The sequence below is a fragment of the Balaenoptera musculus genome, chromosome 1 (assembly GCF_009873245.2).
Source record: "Balaenoptera musculus isolate JJ_BM4_2016_0621 chromosome 1, mBalMus1.pri.v3, whole genome shotgun sequence".
Classification (NCBI taxonomy): domain Eukaryota; kingdom Metazoa; phylum Chordata; class Mammalia; order Artiodactyla; family Balaenopteridae; genus Balaenoptera; species Balaenoptera musculus.
In genome coordinates this window covers 159921038-159931180 of record NC_045785.1, presented here as the reverse complement: position 1 = coordinate 159931180, position 10143 = coordinate 159921038, and the positions used below count along the sequence as shown (strand labels likewise).

The following is a 10143-nucleotide window of genomic DNA, read 5'->3' as shown; positions in this document are numbered from 1 at the left end:
TATATCCTAGTCTCCCCTCCAGCAATGGCCAAACTACTACTGTTCCTATCTTAATAATTTAGTTTTTCCAATCAAGAAAAAATGCAATGAAAAATAAAAGACTGCCTATATTTACAGTCACTTTTGGACCAAGTTCCTGTCCAGACCAGAATCTTAGGCAAGGATTATTTTCTTCTTTGTTTAGTTTGTCAACCCCCAATCTTGTACTTAGAAAATAAGAACCAGCCATTTATGGGCTGTCGTCATTCTGATGAACGATGTGAACCTTCTCTGCTCCCTAAGTGCATGTCTCCTACCTGACCCTTGATCCAAGGCAATTAAGAAAAGCAATAAAACCACAAAACCTCACTTCTGATCACTGCATTCCGGCCAGAGGAGATCAGGTTGTCCTTACAGAATATCTATAATTAGATTGGGTTTGAAATTTGAACTGCTGCATCAAGTAGAAAAAGAGCATAGATTTAAATCACCTTCTCAACATTTCTGAAGGAACTAGGGAGATCCAAAAGCTGTGAACAGAATTAGGACTGAAATCAAGGCATTTTGAACTAGTGACCTCATTGCGACACTTTATAAGGTGACACTTTATAAGGAGCTGGTTGAGTAGTTAGGTCTTGTACAAATGAGCGGTAGTACTTGGACGTCACCAAACATTTTTGTTTAGCCCAATTAAGCAACAACAGTGAAAGGGAATAAAGTATTCTTGCCCCTCATGATACCTTGAGATGCCATGTAGCTACAAACTGAACTTTTTTTAAAAAATTATTTTTATTTTCTTATTTATTTTTGGCTGTGTTGGGTCTTTGTTTCTGCGCGCGGGCTCTCTCTAGTTGTGGCCAGCGGGGGCTACTCTTCGTTGTAGCGCGCAGGCTTCTTGTTGCGGTAGCTTTGCTGTGGAGCACAGGCTCTAGGCGCACGGGCTTCAGTAGTTGTGGCATGTGGGCTCTAGAGCGCAGGCTCAGTAGTTGTGGCGCACGGGCTTTGTTGCTCCACGGCATGTGGGATCTTCCTGGACCAGGGCTCAAACCCGTGTGCCCCGCATCAGCAGGCGGATTCTTAACCACTGCGCCACCAGGGAAGCCCTGAACTTCTTTTTTAATAACAATTTTATTGAGGTAGAATTTATGTACATAACTGCATCTATGTAAAGTGTACAATGCATTTTGAAAGATGTATAAACCCATGAAATTATGACCACAATCAAGATACATAACATTTCTATCAATTTCAGAAGTTGCCCTGTGACCTTTACAATCCATCCTCCCACCATCCTTTGCCCCTCAAGGAAACACTGATCTATTTCTGTCACTATGGATTAGTTTGTATTTTCTAAAATTCTATATAAATGGAAACATACAATATGTACTCTTTTGTTCCTGGCTTCTTTTCACTCAGTTATTTTGAGATTCATCCATGTTTGTGTATCCATAGTTTGTTCGTTTTTATTGCTGAATAGTATTCTATTATATTAGTGATGAACCTTGGGGTGTTTCCATTTTTTGGCTATTATGGATAGAGCTGCTATGAACATTTGTGTAAAGTTTTTGTGTGGACACATTTTTATCTCTCTTAGGTAAGAACCTAGGTGTGGAATTGCTGGGTCATGCAGAGATGTGTACTTAACTTTATAAGAAACTGCCAAACTGTTTTCTAAAGCAGTTGGTACCATTTCATATTCCCACTAGTTGTGTATGAGAATTTGGTTGGTTCACATCCTCACCAACAAAGGCACTTGGTAGTGTCTTTTTGTGTGTGTGCACATGCATGTGTGGTAAAATATGTTTAACATAAAATTTGCCATTTTAACTATTTTTAAGTGTACAATTCAGTGGCATTAAGTACATTTACAATGTTGTGCAACCATTGCCACCACTATCTATTTACAAAATTTTTTCATCCCCCAAACAGAAACAGTAACAGTTGAGCTATAACTTCCCTTTCCCCCTTCCCTCAGCCCCTGGTAACCATTGTTCTATTTCCTGTCTCTTTGAATTTGCTAATTATAGATATTTCATTCAAGTCAAATCACACTATTTGTTCTTTTGTGCCTGGCTATTTCACACAGCATGTTTTCAAGGTTCACCCATGTTGTAGTATGTATCATTTCATTCATCTTATTGTGGTTTTGATTTTCATTTCCCTGATGATCAGAGATGTTGAGCATTTTTTCATGTATTTATTGGTCATTTGTGTATCTTCTTTGGAGAAATGTGTATTCAAGTCTCTTGTCCATTTTAAAACTGGGTTGTCTTTTTGTTGAATTGTAGGTCATCTTTACATATTCTGGATATTAAACCCTTACCAGATATCTGACTTGCAAAAATGTTCTCCCTTCCTGTGGGTTGTCTTTTCATTCTCTTGATAATTTCCTTTGATGCACAAATTTAAAAAAATTTTTTTAGGAAGTCCTAAAAACAATGTTTAGTCCTATGTTTTTTCTTTTGTTGTGTGCCTTTGTTGTCATATCTAAGAATCCATTGCTAAATCCATAGTCATGAAGATGTACCCGAATGTTGTATGTACCCCTTATAAGAGTTTTGTGGATTTAGCTCATATTTAGATCATCAATCCATTTTGCATTAATCTTTGTATATGGTGTGAGGCAGGGGTCCAAATTCATTCTTTTGCCTGTGGAAATCCAATTGTCCCGGAACTATTTGTTGAACAGAGAATTCTTCCTCATTGAATGGACCTGACACCCTCATTGAAAATAAACTGGCCAAAGAGGTGTGGGTTTATTTCTGGATTCTCATTTCTATTCCATTGGTCTATAGGTCTATCCTTACACCAGCATCACACTGCTTTGATTACTGAAGCTTTGTAGTAAGTTTTGAAATTGGGAAATGTGAGTCCTCCAATTTTGTCTTTTTCATGACTTGTTTGGCTACTTGGGTCCCGCTGCAATGCCATATAAATTTGATAATTGGCTTTTCCATCTTTACCAAAAAGGCTCTTAGAATTTTCATAGGGATTGCATTAAATCTGTAGATCACTTTAGGTATTATTGACATCTTAACAATATTGTCTCCCCATCCATAAACACAAGATACCTTTCCATTTATTTAGATATTCTTTAATTTTTTAATCAATGATTTGTAGTTTTCAGTGTACAAGTCTTCTCCTTGGTTAAATTTATTCCTAGGTATTTTATTCTTTCCAATTCTGTTGCAAATGAAATTGCTGTCTTAATTTCCTTTCTGTAATGTTAATTGCTGGTATAGAGAAACACAACTGATTTTCGTGGGTTGATCTTGTAATGCTGCAACTTTGCTGATTTATTAGCTCTGGCATCTTTCTTGTGGATTCTTTGGGAGAGATATATTATTAGCTGTGGGTTTTTCACCAATGCCCTTTATCGTGTTGAGGAAGTTCCCCTCTATTCCTAGTTTATTGAGTTTTTTTTATCATTAAAGAATGTTGGATTTTGTCAATTTTTTTTCTGCATCAGTTGGGATAATCATACAGTTTTCCCCCCTTATTCTATTAATGTGAGGTATTACATTGACTTTTGTAGGCTGAACCACCCTTTCATTCCTGGGGTTGTGTCAGTCTTTTAAACTTTATTCTACCAGGTGTGTGGTGGTATCTCAGTTCTAATTTGCATCTTGATGACTAATGATATTCAGCATCTTTTCATGTGCTCATTAGCCATTTGTATATATATATATATATTTTTATTTGAAAGGGGTGTTCAAAGTTTTTAAATGGGTTGTCATAATACTGAGTTGCATGAGATCTTTACATATTTTGAATACAAGGCCTTTACTAGATAAACGTATTGTGAATTTTCCCCCAATCTTCAGCTAGCTTTTTCATTTTCCTAACCATGTTCAAAGAGCATGTGCTTTAAAAGTCCAGCTAATCCTTTTTTTTTTTTTTGGTTTGTGTATTTTGAGTTCTAAGAAATCTTTGCTTACTCAAAGGTTGCAAGGATTTTCTCCTGTTTTGTTTTAGAAGTTTTATAGCTTCTACACTTAGATCCATTTATTTCAAGTTAAGTTTTGTGTTGTGTGAGGCAAAAGTCTAAGTTAATTATATTCCCCAGTGGGATATAGAGTTGTTCCATCAATTATTTGTTGAAGACTTCCTTTCCCCCTTTGAATTGCCTTGGCACCTTTCTGATCATTTGAACACATACACGTGGATTTCCTTTTGCCATAACATGGTTTGATTATTGCAGCATTTGGTTTTGAAATCAGGAAGTACAAGTCCTCCAGTTTTGTTCTAACAAGTTCACTGACTGTCTTCTAGGGCACATGCATCTCCAAACATTTTAAAATCAGCCTGTCAACTTGTAAAAATTGCTGCAATTCTGATAGGGATTGTGTCAGGTCTGTGGATCAATACTGTTTTCATAAAATGAATTAGCAAGTATTTTCTCCTCTTTAAAGAGTGTTTTGTTGGATGGGTATTATTTCTTACTGAAATGATTGCTAGAATTTACTGGAGAAGCATCTGGACCTGGAGTTCTGTGAGAAAGTTTTCATTTGTGCTATTTAGTGCTATTCAGACTTTCAATTTTGAAGAAGGCTCTAGCCAAGCAGTTTTCTACTCCTGTAAAGCCCACCCATTATTAATGCCACAAATGCTAACTAGAAGCAAAAAGTCATACTCACTAGAATTTTGGCTGGGAGAAAATATTCCTGTCTATCAAGTTGCTATGCAGGTGGCCTAGAGAGAATTTTACTTTTCCTCCTAGTAAAGCATGACACATGGTAGGGAGGAATGAGCTCAAGTTTCTATCCCCATGAGTAGTAGTATCCTACAGTTCTTCATTTTTTTTTCCCCTTTCACAAATATATTTAACTTACCAGACACTAACTTCTTTAAGCTGGTACCATTTCTTGTTTCGAGAGCCCCAGCACCCAGCTCAGTGGTTGGCACACTGCAGACATTCCAATGTTTGTCAAGGTACAGAGAGTAATAAACACTGTTGCTCATGGTTCTGCACTGTTCTCGGGGCAATAGACAAGAGGTTGATTTTAGGACTTATTCTTCTCAGGACCAGGAAGAAGAGATGCCCAGTAGCCTACACCAAGAGAGATTTAAAAGCTACTAGAGTTCCTTAAAGAAAATTCCTTAGTACATGAGGCTCACCAAATATTTATCTTTGAGGTTATTAAAATAGCAGATGGCACTAGAACTTGTGCCATAAACCCTAGATCACTCTTATTCTTTTCGAGGATGGAGGCAACATGATAGAAGAGAAAGTATAATGGCTTCGGGAGTCACAAGACCTGATTTAAGGGATGTGTGTTTACTGATCTAAGCATCAAATGAATAAACGTGAAAACACTATATACACTTCATAATTAAGTATACAAGGGTGAGTTAATATTAACTGAGCCCATAGAAATGAATAGAGTTATACAGGTCACGTCAGTGGGAACACAAATATTCAGTCTCTCTCTGGATTGGGATTAAATGTCACAAAGTCAGCTTCAGCAAAACAGGTAATAGGTAAAAGATTTCTTTGTTCTTTTCCCACCTTTCCTCTTTTATTTCTCAATTCCTACCCTTTTCTCCACCCTGCCATTCCAGCAAGATCCAATTCACATCTGTCCTTTCAAAATAAGGCCTACCTTCTAATTTTAAATCCTCTTAGCATAATACACAAATTCACAGCTCAATATAGTAAACCTCCCAGAGGGATTTGATTTTTAAATCTAAAGGAATGAATTTTTAGAGTGAATTTCGGTTGCTGTTTCAGGCAGATGGGGAGGTGTTTTAGAAGCACAGGAGTGTTTACGTAGGGACCTATTAGACTACCCAAAGTAATCTACTCGTGGCATCAGACCAACTTCTGAAATTATTTTACTTTCACTTTAAAGCGGTTTTTCTCAGTACCCAAGGGGTTCAAATAAACTCTCTGAGACATTTTTTTGGTATAGATTTTAAATTACAAGCTTGATCTGTTACCCTCAAATACAGTTCTTAAGGAAGATTAGTTACAAATAGTTGTCAGTGCTTTCAAATGACAGAAAAAATTACATTATAGTAAAACTGGATGATTTTTTTATGCAAGAGATAACAATTTCTCTCATCACCAGATAGAATTACTCCAATTCATGCAATAAATGACAATTACATTTTTAAAAGTTGCCCTAATTTTTCTAGTTGAGATTTCATGCTTATTTTAAATCAAGACATCAATATGCTCCTGAGCTCACCTCACCCTCCCTGGGAAGTAGTGAGGACCCACGTGGTTTTTCTGAGACTCAGCTGGACTCCACAGAGTACCAAAGTATTATCTCAGTTCTCTCACCTCAGTGTGAAGGTTCCCAGGAAATCTTCAGTTTCAGAAGTAATGGCCCTGGTGGCCAATAGGAAAATATGACATATAGATTTTTTAGAACTTCGATAGTGACCTAAAAAGGTGAACAGGAGGGAAACTTTGACTTATCTTGACATAAAACCGGCAGAAATCAGCATCACCAAATTTCTGTAACTAGAAATCATGAGGGTAAAACAGAAGAGGTTTGTCTCTGATGGGGATGCCCCTCACAGTAGACTTTGTGAATGTCTTTTACAGAACCACATAATATAGTACCATCAACATTTTACATATTTACATACAATTTGAATACAAATTCTTAAAATTTATAATAGAACATTAAAATAATCTTCTAATAAAATCAGCCTTAAGTATAAGGAATCTAGATTTCAGTATCTTGTACACGTCTAAATAAATATCTTTGATCTATAATCCTTGAAAATATTATAGTTTATGCTGACATGATACAGACAAGTCAAACAGTATTATAAGTAAAAATAAAACATCAATTTAAAAATAAACAAGCCTAAAACCACATTGAGCTGAAATTATAGAAAATCAAAACACTAAGTATACAGTAATTAAATATCTAGCATTGGGATAACCAGATGCATGCTAAATGACACAATTTCAACTCTATAAAAAGCCCTTTAAAAATCATAAGTCTCAATAAATAAGCAGAAACACGAAGGGAGGTACTGTACCAGCCAGTAACAACTAGAAAGGAAACTCTCTCTTTTTCTTTCAAATGATCCTAACAGAAAAACATGAAATAATAATCATTGCCAAAAAACTATAGTTCATGTGTTTTGTTTCTTTTAGAATGCTGCCAATGATATAAAAAGCCAAAGCAAGGCTTCCTAATTGTTAGATCACTGTAACCTAGAAAAGGAAATTGACAGATTTAAATAAAAATCAGACATTTGCCTATTTAAGATATGATTGAATTTTCGCTTAATGACCTCACATTAGGTCTAAATCAAGCCCATGATATGAATGTACATTCAAGCATCTGAATGTATGATCTGTTAATACTGAATTATATATGATGATTTAATTTCATTTGCCAAAGTATTAGTTTATTTTACATAAGGCCAGAATTAAAACATCTAGAGCAGGAACTAATACCTTATTTATCTTTATAGAAGGGTTCTTAGATTCTCAGAACATAATAGGTGCTCAATAAGTATTTACTGAATTGAGATGAATCCAACATTTATTATATCAGGAAGCACTGAATCCACGATGAAACTGGTTGCCTGACACTCAGAGGGAGCTCTTTAATTTCACCTCTAGGCCAGTGATTAATTTCTGGCTAGTTAATCAAGTTAACTGTCACAGATCTGTCACAGTTTCTTAATTCAGGGCCAAGATTTGTACAGTTCATTTGTTCCACAGTTAAGCCTTCTTGAAAGTTTTGTGGCTGCACATCTATAGTCACGTTGAAAGAATAATTTTTCTTATTCTACGTTGGGTTTTTGCTTATGATAACTGTTTGAAATACACATACACACACACACAAACATAATCATTTCACAAATGGAAATCTGGAGAGTGCACAAAGCCTAAGTTACATAGCTCCCAAGGTGAACTAAAAAAAGACATTGAAACTGTAAGGTTACTCTTTTTCATTACACACAAACTTATTGCATGATGGCTGGAAGCAATGTCTTTGGACAAATGGTTATAAACCACAAGTGTCCTTAGCCATTAGCCTGACAAGGTAGCCCAAAATGGTTTGGCTCCAACACTGCCCTGTTTAATTCTGTAGCTCATTAGACTAGGAAGCAGCGAGGAGGAGGTGGACATGCTCTCCAAAGACTATTCCTTCCATCCACAGTGCTCAGATCAATATCTGTATCATTATGTGGATTATTCTGAGTTCCTCTGTATTGCCAGTTAAAGTTGCTGTTTCTGATGTTTGTGGTTCCTCACTGGGGAAGGGAGGCGCATGTTACAGAACTCTTGAAATAAAAGCTATTTAAAAAGTTTCACTCTTTGATTCTCACGGCCAGCATGCCTGTCCCTCTTGAATGCTGCTAGGAGAGGTAGATCCAGTGTTTAAGTCCTGCCATTCCCTGCAGTAACTTAGTGTAATAGAAGTCCACGTTGTCTGCAAAGTCTGTACAAACAGGTGACTCCGTGTCACCAAAAGTGCAGTATAATGCAGTTCCTCCCACACTGAGGAAAACCGTTGCTATGCACAGCAAGACCAGTAAAATACAGGAACCACCTCCAACTTCATCTGCAAACAGGAAAACAGAGTAAGGTTAAACTGACACAAAATTAATGCCTAGTATCTGCTGTCTGCTCACTGATTAAGATAACCAGATGTTTCTCATATTAGCCCTCTATGGATAGTCACTGACAGGAAGCTAGGACACCAATGACTATACAAGGACCTATCAGTTACCATAAAGATATATACTTGTGGAGCTTGTGAATGCTACAACTAAAACTAGCTCACTTATACAATGAATATAACCATTTCCATAAAAAAAGAAGAAAAAAATGGCAATACTTCTCTGATGTGCTCATAGCATTATTTTAGAGTACAAATTATATATAACCTCACTATTATGGTATCTTTGGAGTTCACATCATGGGACCACCTTAAAGCAAAGTCAATTTGATATTAAACAAACAAACAAAAATGTCTGAGTGGGATCTTGCATCTTAGTAATACTCAATTTTATCTTTCAGTGGAATAATGAAGTTCTAGCTAGTACAGTAATTTCATTTCTTAAACAACTTTGGCAGGCTTGTTTTTAATAAAAATGTCCACATAAGTCTTTCTATATTGAAGAAAATAACTATTCTCTGGTTGAAAGTCTTAATGATCACTCATAATTAAAGAAAAATAAAAAATATTTGGAAAAGACTAAGACTTTTATGATCAGCATGAGGAGGGTGTACCAAAACCTTCTTGGAAGGTCATCTGGCAGTATCTATTAACATTTTAAATTAATTTATCATCCTGCCTGGGGCACTTTTGAGAGTGAAAGCGTGTTAAGTGAATGCAGTGCTGGGACAACAGGTATAAACAAGGAAGGGCTGCCTGAGGCCAACTGGTCCATAGGGTCCTGATCACCTAGCCTAGCAAATCCACTTTCAGGAATTAAGCCTACAGATCTGCACAAAACACAGTATCATATTTACAAGCACGTTCACTGCAGCAAAGTTTGTTATAACATAAAGTTGAGAATAACTTAGTTATTCTAGTTACAATGGAAGAGTTAAATAATTATGGGAGATTCATATCATGGAATACTATGCAACTGTTTAACAGAATGAAGTAAATTTAATATGTTGTTCAAAGAAAGATGTCCAAGATTGATGGTTAAATTAAAAAGACGTGACATAACGGTATATAATGAACCATTCATGTTAAAAAAAAAAAGGGCACATGTGTATGTACACACATATACATGCATATATACAGAATGCATTTTGAAAGGATGGTAAGAACTTCAGTCAATACCTGGGGAAAACCCCCAAGGGAGGGAGGGTTGAGAGCCTTAAACTTTTTACTTCATTACTGTCTAAGTTTTTTCATGATTAGTGTATATTACTTTTATGATTAAAAAAACAAATTTTACAGAACCCAATATAAACCAAATAGAATTTATTTGGAAGATTTTACAGTAATATGTGAATATATTCTCCCCATAAAAATTTAAACATGAAAGTATCTAAGAGTCTAAGGGACTCTCCCTGTTACTCCTACCCAATCATATTCCCCTCTCAACCAAGAGGCAAACACTGTTAAATATGGTGTGTATCCTTCCAGATCAAACACATGTGGTTTCAGGATTTTTATAGAAACAGGATTATGTAATTGTATTGTCCTGTGATTTACACATTTACAG

The 10143-nt window shown here is 36.0% G+C and overlaps 1 protein-coding gene across 4 annotated transcripts in view; it reads right to left on the bottom strand.

Moving 5' to 3' along the window:
* Nucleotides 1–5817: 5817 nt before the first annotated feature.
* Nucleotides 5818–10143, bottom strand: part of CNST (consortin, connexin sorting protein) — a 128224-nt gene continuing 123898 nt past the window's right edge. For all 4 annotated transcript variants that reach the window (XM_036849445.1, XM_036849447.1, XM_036849446.1 and 1 more), the window contains one exon: nucleotides 5818–8519. In XM_036849445.1, the coding sequence (XP_036705340.1) occupies nucleotides 8314–8519 (206 nt within the window). In that variant the 3' untranslated portion in view covers nucleotides 5818–8313. The remainder of the gene's footprint in view (nucleotides 8520–10143) is intronic.